This window comes from Otolemur garnettii, unplaced genomic scaffold (genome assembly GCF_000181295.1).
Source record: "Otolemur garnettii isolate 467f Iridium unplaced genomic scaffold, OtoGar3 scaffold00112, whole genome shotgun sequence".
NCBI classification, from domain to species: domain Eukaryota; kingdom Metazoa; phylum Chordata; class Mammalia; order Primates; family Galagidae; genus Otolemur; species Otolemur garnettii.
Genome location: NW_003852507.1, coordinates 1074884 through 1094033, shown reverse-complemented (window position 1 = coordinate 1094033; position 19150 = coordinate 1074884). Strand labels below are relative to the sequence as shown.

Below are 19150 nucleotides of genomic sequence, written 5' to 3'. Positions count from 1 at the left end.
CTTAAGAAAAATAATAAGGCATCAGGAGGTAGCAGAGAGGAAAAGTGCCCGGGTTGGGCATTGGAATCCTGATCCTGTCTATTAGGATCATGTGACCTTGGGCCAGTCACTCAACCTCTTTGAACATCAGACTTCATTTTAATGTGGGGGCCCTAGCATTTAGAGGAGAAAAACAGGCAGAAGGTAAAAGGTCTGACTTTACCACCATACAAATCATCCCTGCAACAACAAAAAATTAACGTCTACCCTCTAAATCTATTTCTTTTTTTAAAAAAGGAAAGAAAACAAATAAAAAAAGAAACCAGTCTAGCTCACTTGGTAGACTGTCACTAAAACACTCCTTTCCTTTCCTGTGCCCACTGAAACAGGATATGAGAAAGGGCTCCCCTCCCTGCCATACCCTGAGCCCTAGGCTAAGTGACCAGAAAGACTTATAGATTCTCTTTCCTTGAGTTTCTGGGCTTTCAGGTTGGGAGGAGGGGTGAGATGGGTTCTCGTTTGCAGCAAGGTCAGAATGGTGGCCAGTTGGAGGGGACCCTGAGCCAATCCGATTTCACCAGAGGCCCTACTGGAGGACCAAGAAATCTACTCCTGCAGAATTGGAGAATTTCAAACCGGAAAGTGGTCTTAAACCAGATCAACTCATTTTTCAGATATGGAAACTGAAGCCTGAGAGACAGAGTGACTAGCTTGTTCAAGGTCACAAAGGTTGCAGCAGGAGCAGGACCAGACTCCAAACCTGGGCTCCTGACAGCCAGCCGGGGCTCGCATCATAGCACCACCAGGCCAGCCAGCTCTGGGAATCCCTCCAACTGGGAGATGAGGCTGATGCATGTGCCTGATAATTGAAACAGGAGGCGGGGGCTACTGAGGGGCCAAGACAAAGTGAGCTATTGATTGTATCTGAATTGCAATTAAATTGATGGGCCAGGATAGCAGGTCCAGACGCCTGGCATCTTAATTAATCATCAGCGCTATCGTCGGTGGCTGGGGGCCGGGTGAGGGAAGGGGGACCTGCTGCTGCTGCCTCATCGATCTGCTTGTTTGAGTAAAGCACATTGATTTTGGTTCAGAGCGGTAACAATCTGGTTTTGAAATAATAAACACCAACTCCATATCAAGACGTGGGGACAGATCGATGATTTATTTAGAGCAGGGCAGAGAGCCCGTTTCCTGGCTTTGACTGCTAAGGAAAAGTGACTGGTGCCCATGGGGATACCTCGAGGGGACCTGGCTGTGGGTGGATGGGACCCTGCCCACTCATCTAACCAAGGAAAAAACAGCAGAAACCCAGCAGCTCATAACCTCTCAGGCAAACAAAATCCTATTTGATAGGCATAATTCTGGAGCCAGCCTGCCTAGGTCACATCCTGCTCTACTACTCACAAGCTGTGTGACCTTGGGCAGGCTACTTAAATCTTTGAGCCTCAGTCTCTTTATCTGGGGACAACAGTAGTGCCCACCTCATGAGGTTGATGTGAGGAGTAAATGACTTACTGTGTGAGAAGAGTTTAGAATAGTGTCTGGCATGCGGTAAATGTGCTAAGGACTCTCGGCAACTACCATTACTGTCAGGCTACCCATCCCCTCCTCTAGATAGGTCCCTAAAAAGGGTTTGTCTGACCGTTCTTGGGAATTGAAGTACTTTAGAAAAATCTACCACCTCATTTCCCACTGGGTAGGAGGCTCCAAAAGGGCACTGCATCTGCAGCTATGGGCAGAGCTGACCTGTCCAAATTAGGGACATGGGGAATGATGGAGCCTGGACAAACAACAGGGAATGTGAGGAAAGGAGGGGAGGGGAGAGAAGAGAACTTGAGTCTAAAAGGGAGAGGAGGATGAGGGGTGACTGCGGGGCGAAAAGAAACAGAGAAAGAAATAAGCACCCATGGGGATACCTCGAGTGGAGCTGGCTGTAGATAGGTGGTCTGGGAGAGAGGAGAAGAGAAAGCCCCCACCTGGGCATGGTGGCTCACACCTATAATCCTACAATTTGTGGAGGCTGAGGCAGGTGGGTTGTTTGAGCTCAGGAGTTTGAGACCAGAGCAAAGAGTAAGCCCCTGTTTCTACCAAAAATAGAAAAACTAGCCAGGTGTGGTCATGCATGCCTGTAGTCCCAGCTACTTGAGAGGCTGAGGCAAGAGGATTGCTCAAGCCCAAGAGTTTGAGGTTGCTGTGAGCTATGATGACTTAGCACTCTACCCAGGGTAACAGGGTGAGACTCTGTATCAAACAACAACAACGATGACAATAATAACAACAAAAACAAAAACAAACCAAACCAATAAGCTCACACCTGTAACCCCAGCACTTTGGGAGGTCAAGGCAGGTAGATCACTTGAGCTCAGGAGTTTGAGACCAGGCTGAGTAAGAGCAAAACCCTGTCTCTACTAAAAATAGAAAAACTAGCTGCATGTTGTGGCAGGTGCCTGTAGTTCCAGCTACTCGGGAGGCCTGAGGCAAGAGGATCAGTTGAGCCCAAGAATTTGAGGTTGCTGTGAGCTATCATGCCATAGTACTCTACCCAGGGCAACAAAATGAGACTCTGTCTCAAAAAAAAAAAAAAAAGAGAGAGAGAGAGAGAACCCCTAGAGGAGGCTCCAGAGCGGAAAGCAGGAAAGAGGGCTGTCCTGAGATAGGTAAAGAGTAGCAACCTTTCAGCCTGTGGGCCCATTTGGGAGGTGGGCAGGGCTAGTTCTAAAAAAGAGAGCTAAGGGTTAGGGGGAAGGAGGCCCCACCTTGGCGGTACATGCGCATGGCATCTAGTAGGCGAGAGCCACGGAGCTGGGCACGAAGCAGAGGCACATCTAGCTGCAGGAGCCCAGCTTCACAGTGGTCTCCTGAGGGCAGGTCCAGCTCGCTGCTGCTGCTGACTCGGCGGGAGGAGGCGGAACGGGGCTCCCCGGCCCAACCCTCAGCCACAGGCAGAAAGCAGTGCACGAAATGCAGCTTAGATTTCTTGATGGTGTCAATGAGGGCATCCTGCCAAAGGAAGGGACCACCCTCAGTGAGCTCTGATGGTCGTGCCAGCACCTCCACTCCTCACAGGATAGCAGGCATCCCAGCACCAGCCAGGACATGCTAAACCTGGACAACTGTGCCCTCTGCAGGCCCCGGTGGCCACTCAGAGGCAGCAACACCAAAAAGAAGGCCCCTCCCATCCACCCAGGGCACTGGCTGACCTCAGCATGCCCGAGTGCCCAGGCCTATTGACCAGGGATAAGGAAGAGCTCCAGGGCCTGGGCTGGCACACTCACCACCTGCAGCTTAATCTGGATACACAGTGACTTCTTCTTGACAGCTGCCATGCCCGTGGTAAAGGTCTTCCTCATGCTGGTGGCCCGGCGCAGTGCCAGCTGTGAGCCGCCTTCCAGGCCCGCGATGGAGCCCGAGAGTACCGTGGCACTGCCTGCCCGGCCCAGAAACAGGTTGCTGATGATTTTTCTGCCAGAGGTGGGAAGGCAAGGAATCACATTACTTAAGCAGTAGAAGCCTTTCCTCCTCCCAACTGCCAGGGCTCTAAACAACCCCCACATGGCCATGGCCAGGGGCCTGGGTTATCTGGGCTGCATGCCCAAACCCTACAGAGAAACTTTAGAGAAATTTTCAAAGAAGTAAAAAGCCAGAGGGGAGCAGAAGCCAAGGGGTAAGCAGGATTGGATGGAGCGGGGCAATCTACTCATCTCCCTCATCACAGAAGGCAAAAGTTTAGAAAGGGTTTCCAATGTGGCAGGAGAGATTAGAGTTCAAACATCTTCTTCTACTTTTTTTTTTTTTTTTTTAAGAGACAGGGTCTCACTATGTTGCCCAGGCTAGAGTTTGCAGTGGCTATTCACAGGTATGATCCCACTACTGATCAGCATGGGAGCTCCGACCTGCTCTGTTTCTGACCTGAGCCGGTTTGCCCCTCCTTAGGCAACCTGGTGGCCCCCTGCTCCCAGGAGGTCACTATATTGATGCTGAACTTAGTACGGACACCTGATAGGCATAGGGCACTACAGCCGAGAACTCCTGGACTCAAGTAATCTTCCTGTCTTAGCCTCCTGAGTAGCTGGGACTACAGGCAAGTGCCACCACACCCGGCAAGTTCAACATCTTCTAACATGCTCTATAATTTACTTATTACATAGACCGTTCATTATTCCTGTCCCCCTATGAGAATATAAATTCTACAAGGGCAGGGATTTTTATTCTGTATACTGCTATCTGCCAAGCACCAAGAAGCCTCTGTCAGAGAGTAGGTGCCTACTGATCATCTACTGAATAAATGAATGGATGACAGGGCTTATATGACTGAGGGGCCTCTAAGACTGCTCCTTCTTTGGAGAATGTAAGGGTGTTATTCGAAACGAAATGTTCTTCAGTCATGTCTGTCTCCTACCTCTACTCCAGGAGGCTACCTCCACCCACCAAGGCCAATTGGCCTGGCTGCCTCTGTGGCATCTTCAGGGGAAAGGAGCCCCAAACAGTTCTGGGGATCAGACAGGGGAAGAGTGAGTGGTTCTTACTTCTGGGAGTCCTGCAGGAGCCGGGGGGCATTCTGGGTGGCTGGGTTCTGCTTGGTGTAGCTCAGCCAGCCAGCCATGCTGTATTCTACCCAGTTGGTGCCATGGCTGTGGCCCAGGAGAAAATGGTGTGGTTTGCTGCTGCGCAGAAGGGGGCTTTGGCCTGAGAGTGGGAACAGCAAGGGTCAGATTGTCAAGACCAGACCCAGAGCCTGGAGAACAACTGAATCCCCAGGTGGTGCCACCTAGACCCATATAGGTGGGTCCTTTGGTCAGCAAGCAGAGAAACTAAGCTCCAGGGATGCCACCTACCTTTCTTGTCACCCTCTTGGGGCCCATAATAGGAAAAAAGGCGCTCCAGGAGGGTGTCCTCAGTGGCCCCTGGCACCAGAGCCTCTTCTTCCAATAGCCACAGCAGGCCCCTTGCCTCATCAGCTCGGGCCAGCGAGCGGACCTGTGGAGAAGGAAAGCAGCTCTACCTTGTCACATGGAATGGGGAAAGGAGCCAGGCATCCTGGCCCCAACCATATACTACAAACATGCTACACAAGTGCACATGTGCTGCAGCTCCAGCTGCTCACTGACACAGTGGGGAGGTGGGCAGCAAGGGCTGAGAGGGGCCCGGAGAGGGATCAGAGAGAAGCCCACAGCAAAATGCCATTCTTAGGACTCATGTCCAAAGTCACCAAAGACTGAAGGCTTCCTATTATTCAAGGCTCTCCTTCACCCTCACCCCTCAAAGGTCACCAGGGGTTATTGCTCCCCCTCCATGGCAGATTAAGACTCCTCCATGGGAGTCTTTAGGGTCTTAAGCACAGTGCCTGGGCCAAAGGAAGCTCTCAATAAGTGATGGCTATGGAGTTAACCCTGGTCCCTGAGAGGGAAGAACCCAGAGAGGGCTCAGATCGCTGCAGGTGGGATCTAAACTCAAGGGCCAAGAGTGTAAGACAGGAGACTAAATGGATGTGGCAGCCAAAGTGGGCAGAGACTGGGGCATACTAGAGAGCAAATGTTTCCATCTGAAAGGGACAACTGCCACTAACACTGGCCTAGTGTTGATGAGTCCTCTGGTTTTTTCAAGAGAAGATGGAAATAGAGAATTCTGATCTCTCTCCCTCTCTGTCTGATAGAGTCTTGCTCTGTTGCTCTGGGCAGAGCACAGTGGGGTCATCATAGCTCATAGTAGCCTCAAGCTCTTGGGCTCAAGCAATCCTCCTGTCTCAGAATCCCAAGTAGCTGTGACTACAGCCACACACCATCACACCTAGCAGATTTTTTTCTATTTTTAGCAGAGACAAGGTCTTGCTCTTGCTCAGGATGGTAGCATTCTGATTTCTGATACCCCATGAAGGTCAAACAAACTATGACTATGGCCACTTCTGGCCTGAAGGTAACTTTTCTATGGAATTCCCATGTCTTCCTAGGGCCGGAAAGACTGACCCTTCCCCATACCTTATTCTGGCCTGGCTTTTAGGGATTGGAGGACAAGTGCCATTTTGCCTCTCTTTGACACCAGCTGCTTGTATCTCCTCCCACAGCTGCCCAGTCTGTGTGATTATCACAAGGAAGAAGGATGTGGCCAAGGGGTGAGGGGCATCCCCAGTGACTGAAGCTAAGTGGAAGAAAGAGCAATGAAGCCATCAGATGTAAGTGGCAGACGGGCACTGAGGAGCCCTTCTTGGGGTGCAGCTGCCTGATGACAAGGCTACTCAGAGAGGAGAGATTACAGGGGAAAAGGATGGCCACGCCTCGTCCAAACACACTGTCTGACCCACTGCTGCTCACAAGTCACATGTGCTGACTTCCCTTGTCTCTTGAGAATGGCCACTATGGGAGCCCAGGTGGCAGGAAAAGAAAACCCAACTTCCCTAGGGAGACTCGGTACTTGGGCACTTTAAGTATTTGTCCCCAGAGGGATACTTGCTTTCCCTGGGGCTCACCACTTGTGCCAGCCAAGCATGGCCTTACTGCAGGGAGCAGGGGTAAGAATCAAAGCACAGGCAGGATATCAGCAACCTAGCTAAAATGCTGGCTCGCCACTAAAGCACCTTATGCAATTTCCCTAATGGAAGACAATCGCCAAATGCCAAGGGCCCATCAGGTCAGCCTATCTTCCATTAAGCACTAAGGTGCCCAAGGCACTAGCACAAAAGTGATGATGCCCACCCACAAGGTTGAGGGTCAAGGGGTTATATCCATGAGAGCCCCCAGAAAGGGTCTTAGAGCTTGGCACTGTTCCCTGTTTGAGTGGGGCCCTGCTAGGCTGCATCAGTTATCTTCTTGGGGACAATGGGAGGGAATGACTATGTCTCTAGGGTCCAGGCCATCACACCAGACACACTGGAGGCTCAGCTAGTTACAGGATGAGGACTGAGCCTCAGGTGGTGAGGGAGGAGATACACCTTTCTGCCTGCATAGGACAAAGGTGGGCTATGGCTCCCATTGCACCAGGGCAGAAGAAAGTGCCACCTTCCTGGCCAGACTGTCCGAGTGCTCTAGGGAGGCACCAAAGTGCTTGGTATCTGGGTATGATTGATGGGCCTTCCCTCACCTTGCAGTGGCTCCCCCAGTAGCAGCTTAGATGGGAAGGGCTCAACCAGAGGGAGAGAGATGGGAAACGAGAGAGAAAGCTAGCCCAGACCTCCAGTGAAAGCCTACCAGGGCCTGATGGGGGGCCTGGTCCACAGTGGCCACAGAGTCATCTGTGGTTGGCTCCAAGTCATCAAACGCCAGCTCGATGTTCTCCTGGGAAAGAAGGCAGGGCAGTACTGAGTGTGGGGGCCATGTGTGGGGGTACACCCTTTGAGTAGCCTGGGAAGGGACTCTGGGGTCAGCAAGGCCAACCTCCCAAATGACAAACTGCTTACTACCTCCTAAGGCAACACACCTGTATTTTTTGACAGCTAAAATTCTCATAACCTCTTTTTATACTAAGCCAAAGTCACATTCTCCTGTTATTCGCATCAGTTGATTAGGCAATGCAGGAGAAGCCTACTCTCAATTTCACACAATCATCCTTGAAACACTTGAAGACAACTGTCATTTTCCTCCTGAATCTTCTCTCAGCCAAAATAAATATCCTCCCCAATTCATTCAATTCACCTCCATATGAGGTATGATTCCAGATCTTGTCCCATCTGGGACACCCTTGTATGGAGGGGCACTAAATAATCCACCACCATCCTCACATCAGGAAAGGGACACAGGGAAGCCCAGGCCCAAACACACTCGGAAGCAAGAACTACACTGTGGCAATTCACACAGCTGGAGGGGGCCTTGAAGGAGGGTGAAGGGATCCCCGGGACCCCAAATGCACCTTTAGCTTCTTAGAGAGCAAATGCTCCGCAGAGTAAGAACATAGCCAAAGCTAAAGGCCAGAAACAGGGGGCAGGAAAATGACCTCATTCCAGAGAGCACAGGAGGACACAAACAAAGGAGTAAAGGGCAGGAAAGGTGGTGCCTTCCACCTCCATGTGTACTCTCTCTAGAGTGCTGAGGCCAGAAAGTGAGGCTGTTACCCCCTTACCTCCTTGAATCTTTCCAACTCCTGCACAAAGGTTCGTTCATGGAAGAGCCTCTGTAGCCGATCCTGGACATAGTTATGGCACAGCTCTTCAAAGGAGGCTCCACGGGCTGATCCACCCTGTTCAGGGTTCTGGAAGCCCGGAGTGTCCACAATCATCATGGAGCAGAGTGAGTGCTGGCTGGACTTGAGAGCCCTTTGTAGGGAGAGCTGAAGTCAGAGCTGGCCAGGGCAATGCCAAACAGCAGGCCCCACTGGTCTGCCCCTGGCACCAGTCAGCTCCTCCCTGCTCCAAGCCAGGTCCCCATGCCTACCCAGATGCCCAGGGCCCTGGTGAGCACTGGCCTTGCTTTGCTCATGGCCCACAGGACAGTGAGCCCCCTGCTGGTAGAAGACAACTCTGCCTCAGCCAGCCACAGGTGCAAAGGTGTCAACTTCACCTTTGCCAAAGCAGGAAGCACGGAGGCCCTGTGTCCTGCCTAGCACTCACCTGTTCACCAGGGAGACCAGAAGGGTGAAGAGCTCACTGTAGAGGCCAGATGCCATGCCCTCTAAGCACTCCAGTGCACTCAGTTTGGGGCCTGCGGGGCAAGAGGATCAGCTCTATCTCCCACTCCCTGGGGCTCCCCACCTGGGTATGTTCCCTACCTTGCTTGGGGCTCTGAGGCTCGGCCTCCCCCACCGAAGGGGGCATCTCTTCACTCCAGCAATCCCTTCCGCCCCCAGCAATGTCAGCAAGCTATGGATGAGACCTCCTACTCACATCCACCTGCTGGAGGCTAAGCGCAGGGTACCTGTGCCATCTCCCAGGCTGCTCTCCTCAGGTCCCTGGCGGAAGGAGGTAGACCGCTGCAAGGTGCCGCCCTTGTGCTGGTGCTTGAAGATGGCTGAGGACAGCTCCTCCAGGCTGCAGCCCAGCAAGTACGCAGCCTTCTGGGCCCATTCATGGCGTGCAAACTGCTTACGCCCAGCTTAGGGTGGAAAAAAGGATCTGGCATCTCGGGCCTTTCTCCTTAGGCCAGATGATGACCACTATGCATTTCTCCCCACAGGACTGGGAAGTGGGTATCTTTTGGAGGAAAAACCCAGCCCTGATGACACCAGATGGGTTTCAGGCAGGACAGGGACAGCCAGCAGCTACCAGCACTGCCTGTCTCTGCGGAATGGAAGGAATGAGCAGGCCCTAAAAGAGGTAACTCCACATACTGCCGCCAGAGGGCAGTAAGCCGGCTGGGAAGATCCCTTACAGAGGGCTTGGCTCCAGAGGGCCCAACTTGGGGAAGGACAAAGTCAGAGGATGAGCCAGCCCACCTGTGATGAACACAAGCACCATTCTATCCTGAGAGAGTACCAGCACCTCCCTCTTCTCTGGAAGCATTAGAACCACCCTCTTGCCCCCAAGCATCTGCCAGGGGAGACCACAAATGGGCCAACAGTGAGGAGGCAAAAAAACCACAAGGGAAAGGGAACAGCCCACACAGACATATGAGCCTCAGCCAACATGTGTCTAATCACAGCAATTAGGGAAAGCTAACAAGAAACAAGGTTTTACCTTCAGCAGCTTCTGTAAGGCAAAGGACCAGCATGCAGCATGCAAAGAAAAACAGTGTGTTAGCAAACAGTCATCAACTGAGCCCGCCAGGCTCATGGGAAGGGACCGGTGGGGGGTAGGGGCTTATGAGGATGAGCAGGCAAGAAATATCTAGGCTGGGGAACACACACGCTCACACACACAGAAAGAGACACACATTATAGCTGCCCCTGTGGCCCTGGAAGCTCTGAAGAGCTTCAAACACACCTCAACAATGAGGTGTGGGCATGCCCAGAGTTCTCCACCTGCAGTCAGAGCTGGGTGGGGTTAAAGGAAACCTGGGCTTGTCACCTCCTCAGAGTAAAGAACCTTCCCTCAAGACATAGCCACACGCTTGTCTGTCCATCCTCCTACTCATTGGCAGGGGTGCCACCTGTTGGGGTCACAGGGGCCTGACACCTGCCCCTGGTCCTGCATGCACCCACCAGCACCAGCACTGCCGCTGAAGAGCCCAGGCCTTCACACCGCACAGGTGACAAAGACAAAGCACAAAGTGCCATTCAGCACAAGCATCCCCTTTCCCAAAAATGGAGGAGAAAGGGGCAAAGAGGTGCTCCAATTGCCACTAATTGCTCAGTGTAATTCAGGGGAGGGTAACAGAACTCAAGCCCCAAGCGCAGCGGAAGCGGCAGCCCGCTTGTTACTGTGGGGCCTGCTGCCCCCTAGTGGGAGAGACACAGCCACCGGATCATTGGAGTTAAGGAGAGAAGATGGGGACAATGGCCTTGGAAGCCCCAGGAAGCATGCCCACCCCACCCCACCTGAGCCCCCTGGAGGGTTTCCTGAGAGGTTCCAAGATCTGGCTGCAGAACAGGATAGAGAAGCAGTTATTCCTGGGACTCAGAGACTCACAGCCAGAAGGCTCCCCTTCTACCCTCAACCCTGGGGCTTGACCCAGGGGGACCCAGATCAGTCCCCTGTGCTATGGCAGAATAAGCCCAGCCCCAGAGAGAGCCCAGAGAAAGCAACAAGGCAGGGCAAGGCGGCCCCTACACCCCAGGGTGGGACTGAGATCAGTTACCCGCTTGCTCCTCGGGGGCCTCTGCCAGGAAGGGAACAAGAAGCAGAGTTATTCCTGGGCACTGCTCTGAGTCAGTGTCCTCCCATACTCTCACCCTCCGAACCCCCTCCCTGCTCCACAGGGTGCTCCCAGTCAAGGCCAGCTCAGTCCAGGCCTCAGGCTATCACTGGCAGAGATACTTCTTGGCTCTCTGCTCTGATGTGGGGGCACAGGCAAAAGAGGTATGTCTGAACAGCTGGGTCTGTGCTGGGCAGGGTCCCTGCAAGGTCTCAAGGACATCAAGCCAGCCTGTTGGGAACCCCTGCAGGTTACCTTTGGTGGCTCCTGCAGCCCCCAGGTGGTAGATGGCAGCCAGGATGAGCCAGCAGGCCTTCTGCTCATCGGGGGAGATACCCAGCACCTTCATGGCAGTCTGTAGCTTACTAAACTGCTGAGCTGCTTTCTGCTTCTCCTCGGGCTGCAGAGAAAGATGGGCACACTGGCAGCGGACCTCAGAGGGGCTGTCCCTCCTGGCATACCCCACGCTGTTGGACTCAGGGAGGGCTATGCTTGGGCACAGCCACCCTGCTCTGGATGGGCTCCTGCTAGTTCCACAGGGCACCACAGCCAATGGAGGCTTCCCCTACTCCCAAGACCCGAGGCTGCCAACCCAGGCCCCTCACCTTGGCCAGTGGCATAATCCCAAACACATTGTTTTCTGCCAAGTGGTTCAAGTGGAGTTCTGTCCTAGGGGTACAAACAAGGCATCAGCACAGTGTGTAGTCCCCATGCCCAGGCCATCTCCCTCCCAGTGCAGACAGCTAGCCTCAGCCTCCAGATGCCTGTCTTCCCTGACTGACAGTGCTACCACCTCTCCTAACTAGTCTGGATGCCTGGTCAGAACACCAGCCTCCCTAGGACAGGTCAACAGAGATGCCCTGGTGAGAGGGTCCAGCCAGACGCCTGAAGGGAGCAGGGAACCTGCCTAAAGGGTGAGGCCTGCGAGGCCAGAGACTGTGCCCTCAGTTACAAGAAGGGCTGAGGAGGACGATGGCCTGAGGCTGCTGGCTCAGCCTTACATGTAGTCCTTTTGAACTGTGTGAACACAGACAGCAAGTCTGATGGTCTGAAGGCAAGAATGGGCAGAGGCAGCCAACATGGGGCAGAGGGAGGACATGGAGGGCACAGGAAAAGATACGGGTTTTTGGTCCCAGTGTGGACTCAAATACCAGCTTGGCTCCATTTGGCTGGGTGGCTGTGGCCGAGTCTCCAGCCACCTGCATCTCAGTGTACTTTCCTCCCCAGTCCTGGCTTCATGGGTAACAGAGTTCCTAGCTAGGCCCTGGGAACATGGAAGGGTCAGCTGTGCGCCTCTCATATAGCAGGGCTGCAAGTACCCAGGACCAGGGAGTTCCTGACAAGGCCTATGTCTCATTCATCTCACCATCCTCAAGGCCTAGCTCAGGACCTAGCACATAGCAGTCACTCAATAAACCAGTGGCATAGGATACAATAAGGTCCAAAAACCTAGTCAGTGAGCCAGAGTCCAAGCACCCTCTGTGTGTCCTCTGTCCCGTCTCACCTGAGGGTGCCATCCCCACAGGCCAGCAAGTAGTAGAAGATGTTGAACGTGGCCTCATTGGCCGGGCGCCGAGCCACACGCAGCTTCTCTAGAAGCATCGTCTGTGGCAGAGCATGGAGATGTGGGGAAGACTGGTAGTGCCAAGCTGTTTCTCCCACCCCACACCAGAAGGAACCAGACTGTGGCCCTCCAGGCCTAGGAACAAACAGCTGCATCTGATTCTCAAGGTGTTCAATCAGAGGCCAGGTCCCCCTGGGGTCAAACAGAGGACAGAACCAAAACCAGGGGGAAGAAGACAGGCCTAGCCCCCCACCCTCACCCCACCCAGCCCCCAGGACCAGCCTTCTGAAGATGGGAGCTTGTGGTGAGATAGTCACCATGGGAGGGTGTCAGTGTTAGCCAGGCGCTGCTGTCCTGACAAGCCAGTCCCCTAGCGGGGAAATCACCTGAGAGAAGCCCCGAGTATAGACTTCAGAAAGTGGGCATGAGGCTGGGGACAGTAGGGTAGAGACAACCTCAGGGTTAGAAGGGGGAAGGGAGCTGGGAGCGGGGCAGGAGGCTGAGCTGGGCCCCATCTGGGGTGGGAGGCACCGACGGCAGAGTGGTGATGCTTGCAGGCAGTATAGCCAGCCCTGTATGTGCTAGGTCCCTTGTGTCAGGGCAGAATCCCAGGAAAGTGAGGCACAGGAAGGCTAGTTTCTAGGGCATGAAACCAAGTGGCCCGACTCCCACCATCCTGGGGCCTGGACAGTGCCCCTTACCTGAATGGAGGCTGAGGCCACCTGGCCAGCTTGGTCAAAGTCCAGGGAGAGGATCTGAGAGAAGCGAGTGGCATTGCCATTTATGATGGTGGGGCTGTTTCCAAAGGCTTCCAGGAGGGTGTACAGAGCCTGCCACTTCTCCACTGCAGAATACAAGCCCAAGGGGACATCAGGATAGCAAGGGGCAGCTCACCCTCAGTCATGGGATTCAGAGGCACGAAACCTTGGGGCCACTCAGATCAGAACTGCCCAGGGACAGAGTGGTTTTGAGGGGACAGAAAGTAGAGAAGCCAAAGAGAAAAGGAGCTGGCACCTAGGAGGGTCCTCCCTTCCTATCCCCATCTCCTCATCCCATTCTCAGCTTTCCCAGTTAGTTGTCCCTGCCTCACCAGAGAACACCTTGTTTCCACTGGTGCCTGCGATGGTAGCCAGGTACTGCACTAGATGCTGGCAGCTGGTGGTCTTGCCACTGCCACTGCTGCCCAGGAGGATGATGGACTGGTCCTGACGGCTCATCAGCATTGCCCTGTATGCAGTCTGGGCCACGGCATAGATGTGGGGTGCCATGTCCTCCCGCCGACACCCCTTGAACATGTGCATCACCTTGGGCAGGAGAGCAGTGGAGGGAAGGGTAGCCTCTTAGCTGGTCCTATCCAGGCACCCTCACCCCCAAGGCCCACATCTTTCTGGATTTTCACTCTAGTCGTACCCAGGGATTCTGAAGCTAAGGCCATGCATAGAGATGCAGATATTAGCCAAGTTCTGGACTCCATTAATGTTACAGGGAGGTCTTTCTGTCCTCCCATCCTTCAAAATGACTCTTCTCCCAAGGTCAACTGTGAGGGTGGACAGGAGCCCAGTGGGATGTCAAAGGGGAAGGGTGGAGAGCCAGGGCAGGTGAGGTGGGAGGCGGGCCTGGTAGCCTCGTGGGTGCTGCACCTTCTCAGAGTACACGGCGGGGGCCCCACGAGGGCTGAGGACGAGCAGGCTGGGGCCTGCATATGTGTGCAGCAGGCTACCACCATAGCGCTGGCGCAGTGTGTGCAGGACGCTGGACTCGTTGAGGTACACCAGCGAGGCCAGATCATCTAGACGGTCGCAGGAGGGAGCATTAGCCTGTGTGACAGAATAGGCAGGCCACATTGAAGAAGCAGAACCTGTCTCTGTCACAGAGGACAGGCCCATCCTGCCCAGCCCACTCCTGTGCCCTTGCCCTGTCCCCTGCACACCTTCTCCACGTCATCCTCATCCACATCCAGGATGGCTCCATCGTGGTCCAGCTTCACGCGCACCTTTCCCTCAGGTAAGCTGAGCTCCTCGGATTTGAGCTGACTGGCTGCAGAGGAGGGACAGACAGCTGTATGTGGGCCTAGGAAGCCTTTGTTGCCCTACTTGAGCCCTCCATGGTCCTGACCTCCTTCTCACAGTATCACCAGCCTCTATTGGCCCAGCCCTCACCAGACCCAGAAGGCACACCACTGCCCAGCCCTGAGACCCGAGTCCTGGACATGTGCCCTCTGCCCCTCCCAAGACTCACCCAGAGAGAAGCCATCTTTATGGACCAGCCACACCTTCTCTGTCTCATACCAGGCCTCCTCGGCTGCGATCTGCTCTTCTGTCTTTGCCTATCAGAGGAGGGGAAGAATAAAGTTAGGGCCTGTCCTAGAAGATAGCAGGAGAGAGGAGACAAGTGAGGGGAAGGCCTTCAAGATGAGCCACTGGGAAAGGGAATGGTTAGATGGCAGACACAGAAAACAAGGACATCAGAGGTGTCGGGGAAAGAGGGTGAGGAAGCCAAGTAGCAGCGGTGATTCTGAGTAGCCACAGAGGAGAGACCATACCAGTATTGAGGGACTGGAAGGACAGGAAGACAGGGAGCATGTGCCCAGGAGAGAGCAGGGCCCAGGAAAGCAAGGTTCTACCCTCAGCCACCCTCAGCCCTCCACCATGCCAACCCTGTAAGATCGGTATTCTGAGCCCAAGCCCCTAAACCTAGGCCACAGCTACTAGGGTCTTTCACATCCATTTTCTCCTTTCATCCAATTGACAGGGCCTCCTTCACCAAGCTGGGAAGAGGCATTTCCTCAGACCTGAGGAGAGAAGTGTCCACCTAGAACTCTGTAGTGCAGAATGACAGGTAGGTTTGGAGCCCTAGCCTCGCCCTCCAAACGATGTTTTACCTAGGCAGGGGGACAGTGTTCAGGTACACATGCTAGCCTCCCTGCTTCTCCTCCATGTCACCATCAGCAAAGGCCCCTTCTGAGAAAGGGGCAGTGGACACACCAATGCCACACAAGGGCACTAGGCAGAGATTTGGAGGCAAGGGGCAGCACTGCTCTGTCAAACACAGGGAGGGACTTGTATGTCACACAGATGGGCCCAGGAACGGGTGTAAAGGGGCAGGGAGCCCCCAGAAGCCCCAGGAGGGCACCACATCAGGAATATGCATTCACAGGCTCTGTCGGGGCTGCCAAACTTGGCATCCCTAAGAAGGACACTTGAGCTGCGGAGAAATGGTAAATGGGGGAGCTGGGAAAACAGGAGAGGACCCAGCGCCTACGGCTGACCAGGCTTCTTGGTTGTTTGTGGGCAAAATGGCGGGGGGGGGGATGGACTCACCCTCAGGCCCGCTCTAACCCCCACACTCTCTGAGGCCCCCAGCTATGAGGCATAGTTAGTGTCCTTGCCTGGCGAGTCTCTTGCCCTAGGTGTCCCTTCCTCATGGGACCCAATGCCCTGGGTGAGGGATCAGGATTATAAGTAGTAGTATGTTCTTTGTCACATTTCTTGGAGTTGAAAGAAAAGGAGATCTTGGTTCTATTCCCAGGTTGGACTCGCTTCAGATAACCCCCTCTTGCCTACTGGACTGCCCTTCCCCAGCCTGAGGTGAGAGGGCCCCCAGATATCTAGGTTTCGTGAACCGGTGACATGACCTTTTAGATGGGATGATCACTACGGGGCTGTCAATGTTTTTGATTTGTTAAGTGAGGACATTGAAAAAAGGACAGTTCTTTATATTTGAAGAAATATAACTTTGTAAAAAAAAATCATTAAATGTTGTATTTTTTCCAAATCTTGTGAGACAGGTGAGACCTTTGTCTTGAATGGGTAGATTCTATGGGCCGGGTATTTGGGGACTGATGAATAAGGTAACATCAAAGTTGTATCTAACTCCTTTAGAGCTAATCTGAAAATGGCTTTCTCACATTGTCCAGGAGGTGGAGACAGAGAGTGTCTCATTTGCGAGCTTGGGCTGGGAAGAGGGCAGAGATTCAGCCTTTTTGGCTTTCTCTACCCAGACTGGGAAGAGCTGAGACACCTAGAACCCAACCAGACCCTTGGACTCTCGTGGCTGAGAACCACATGCCACAGAGGCTGAACTTGAAGGATGACACTCGGTCCAGAGGCTCCCCAAGAACCTGGCATAGAGCTGCACCATCTCAAACTCCTGGCATTGCCATCCCCTGGGCATCCCCCCAAGATACAGGGTGGGAGCCTGAAGGAGAAAGAGGCCTTACACTCCAGCATGAGGCCCGAGCACAGAAGCCAGCCCAGGTACAGGCCAGGGGTGGTGGGTGGTCACTGGAGGAAGCAGAGGGCTCCTGAGGGTGGCAGGAGCACCCTACCTGGCTGAGGGCAGGAGAGGCGGCCTCAGGGTCCAGCTACCGGCAGCAAACAAAGAGAAAGAGAAGAAGGGTGAAGACAAGCACACCACTGGCACGTCCCTTCAGCAAGTTCCCCTGGACCAAGTGAGCTGGCCCACTCTCACTGCCCAAGGCACAGGGTGGGGTGGGAGGACCTGAGCACCAGGACCTGGGAGCTGGCCTGGACAGTGAACTGTAGTGGGTCAAGGAGAGACCAGAGCAGGAAGGTGAAGAGACCCTTGTTACCATCAGACTCTCAGAAGAGATGCTCTTGTAAGTCCTGTCAGTCTGCCACACTGCCTCTGGCCACATCTCTCCTGGGCCAGCCATCTAGTCTGCTCTGAATTAGGCTTCATCTGTGTGTGTCTACTGAGCCAGGCCACTTCACCATACCCAGGGCCTGGGTCCCTTGGGAACTTCCTGCCTTATCTCCAGGGCATTTTTCAGCCTAGTTCCCCTGTGGCCACCAGACACCAGCAGACTGTCTCTTGCCTCCAAACATAGGCCCAAGAGTGGCACTCCCTGTGCCAAGGGCTGCTCTCAGAGCTATCCCCTCTACCTCTCAAAGAACAAGGCCTCTAGCAGCCCCAAGTCTAGGGCCTCTTCCTCAAACCCTCACCACACCCCTGTACTCCTCCTACCTTTCTCACACTGGCGCCACCCAGGTCCAACCTAACTGCCCAAGAGCCAAGAGACTGAGGCCAGCCTTGACCTCTGTCTTTGCCTAGTTACTTCAAGTCATTTCTGGGGGAGGAGGGAGTCAGCCAGGCCTTAGATGTTGCCTGTTAGAAATGTACAAGGAGGTATAGGCCCTATGTGGATCTGATGAGCCAGGGCATCAAAAATAGGGAACATCAGCTCTCTGCCTTACTATCCACCAAGCCCTGGCAATAAGACATGTCCTTGAGGCAGAAGAATCAGGTCAAAGGAGACTGGATCCCCAGACAAGAGGGGCCCCCTCCCATGTGCACACGGTTTTGAGGTCTCTGAAGGAACAACTTTCCCCAGATCTAGGGAAAGTTGTTCAATTTGTCAAATGCCAATGTGCAGGCCCACGGGCCACCATGGAGCCACCCTTCACAGCCAGTGCTCCTACACACAGACACACAGTCCTGCCGCCAGCCTCGGGAAGAGGAGGGGCAGGGGCTGGGGACCCACACTCAAGAGAAAGGGCATTACAGGAGCTGTGAAGATCCTCTCAAGCCGCAGGTGGGCCTCTTCCGCAGGGGTCAGCGGGACCTCAGCAGCTCCTGCCTGAAGGTTAAATCACTATTAGTTCTGGCCTGGGGAACCAGGGTGCAGCATGCCGAGCTCCTAGCCCAGGAAGCCACTCCACTCCAGCAGGGAAGTCGAGTTCAGTCAGGGAGGCAAGCCAGGTGCCAATCACATGAGGAAAAATAACAGGTGCTTGGGAGTTCTGGGGTTATTTCTTCTTACTCTTCTATCTTGAGCCCCAGATGGCCCTGTTGTCCCACTCACCCTTCTGGTCCCTGCTCCAGGCCCAGGTGACAGGTGGCTGAACTCCAGGACATATCTCAGACCCCAACTCCTCCCTAGTGATAGGAGGAGGGACAGAAAGAGTAGCTGGCCCAGGAACAGGCATGAGACATTCCCTGGCTACTTAGAGGTTCTCCTGAAGGGCTGACTGGTCAGCTCATATCCTGCCTGTTGGGTCAAAATGCCTGGCTAATGCCTTCTTGTGTGCCAGGAGCAGTCACTCCTCTGATTCAGAGTGGACCAGGAAGGTGGGGACAGCTGCAGCTGGCTACCCGCTAAGTGCTACAGAATCCAGGAAGAAGGGGGGCAAGGCAGGTTCCAGGGATCCCAGGTCTCAGGAAGTAGCACTGAAGGGAGGGCCTCAAGGACCCTCTGGCTGTGCCCCAGCATCCTCCTGACCTCTCCCTCCAGCCAGAAGGAGCCTGCAGTAGGAAGCAGTACTGGAGCTGATGTCCCTCTCCCACACACTATGAGGCCTCAGCAGGGTCCACAAAATGGGGACGCTTAAAGAGAATTGTCCCCACACTCTGGGAGGCAGAGGTGGGTGGATCACTTGAGCGCACAAGTTTGAGACCAGCCTTAGCAAAAGCTAGACCCCATCTCTAAAAAAATAGCCGGGCATTGTAGCAGGTACCTATAGTCCCAGCTACTTGGGAGGCTGAGACAAGAGGATTGTTTAACCCCAAGAATTTGAGGTTGCTGTGAGCTATGATGCCATGGCACTCTGCCAGGGGCAAGAAAGTTAGACTCTGTCTCAAAAAACAAAAAACAAAAAAAAAAAAAAAAGAAAAGAGAACTTTCTTTAACTCAAAGACCAGCCATACGGGGAGCCAGGATTAGAGTAACCATCGTTGGGCCCTCCCTCCTGCTTCTCAGCCTCTTGCCCATCACAGAGGGTACTTTCTGGGAAGACAGTATCACCCCCAAATCCAAAGGAGCCTACTAGGCCCATCTTCAATGCAGGCACAGGGCTCCTCAAAAGTCCTGCTGCCGGCTCGGTGCCTATAGCTCAACCGGCTAAGGTGCCAGCCACGTACACCTAAGGTG

The 19150-nt window shown here is 54.0% G+C and overlaps 1 protein-coding gene across 13 annotated transcripts in view; it reads right to left on the bottom strand.

Annotated features, from left to right (window-relative positions):
* MYO18A (myosin XVIIIA) overlaps positions 1 to 19150 on the bottom strand; it is a 99557-nt gene that overhangs the window by 33959 nt on the left and 46448 nt on the right. For 9 of the 13 annotated variants that reach the window (XM_023517536.1, XM_023517532.1, XM_023517539.1 and 6 more), the window contains 18 exons: positions 14500 to 14587; positions 14192 to 14298; positions 13902 to 14078; positions 13352 to 13565; positions 12963 to 13105; positions 12202 to 12302; positions 11303 to 11366; positions 10953 to 11097; positions 10641 to 10661; positions 9581 to 9592; positions 8823 to 8999; positions 8519 to 8609; positions 8032 to 8224; positions 7164 to 7250; positions 4818 to 4959; positions 4509 to 4668; positions 3258 to 3444; positions 2739 to 2982 (listed from right to left, as the gene is read on the bottom strand). In XM_023517536.1, coding sequence (XP_023373304.1) covers positions 2739 to 2982; positions 3258 to 3444; positions 4509 to 4668; positions 4818 to 4959; positions 7164 to 7250; positions 8032 to 8224; positions 8519 to 8609; positions 8823 to 8999; positions 9581 to 9592; positions 10641 to 10661; positions 10953 to 11097; positions 11303 to 11366; positions 12202 to 12302; positions 12963 to 13105; positions 13352 to 13565; positions 13902 to 14078; positions 14192 to 14298; positions 14500 to 14587 — 2353 coding nt within the window. Of the gene's footprint in view, positions 1 to 2738; positions 2983 to 3257; positions 3445 to 4508; positions 4669 to 4817; positions 4960 to 7163; positions 7251 to 8031; positions 8225 to 8518; positions 8610 to 8822; positions 9000 to 9580; positions 9593 to 10640; positions 10662 to 10952; positions 11098 to 11302; positions 11367 to 12201; positions 12303 to 12962; positions 13106 to 13351; positions 13566 to 13901; positions 14079 to 14191; positions 14299 to 14499; positions 14588 to 16588; positions 17196 to 19150 lie in introns of those variants that run through there. The other 4 variants (XM_012809765.2, XM_012809766.2, XM_023517542.1 and 1 more) reach the window with 3 other exon arrangements.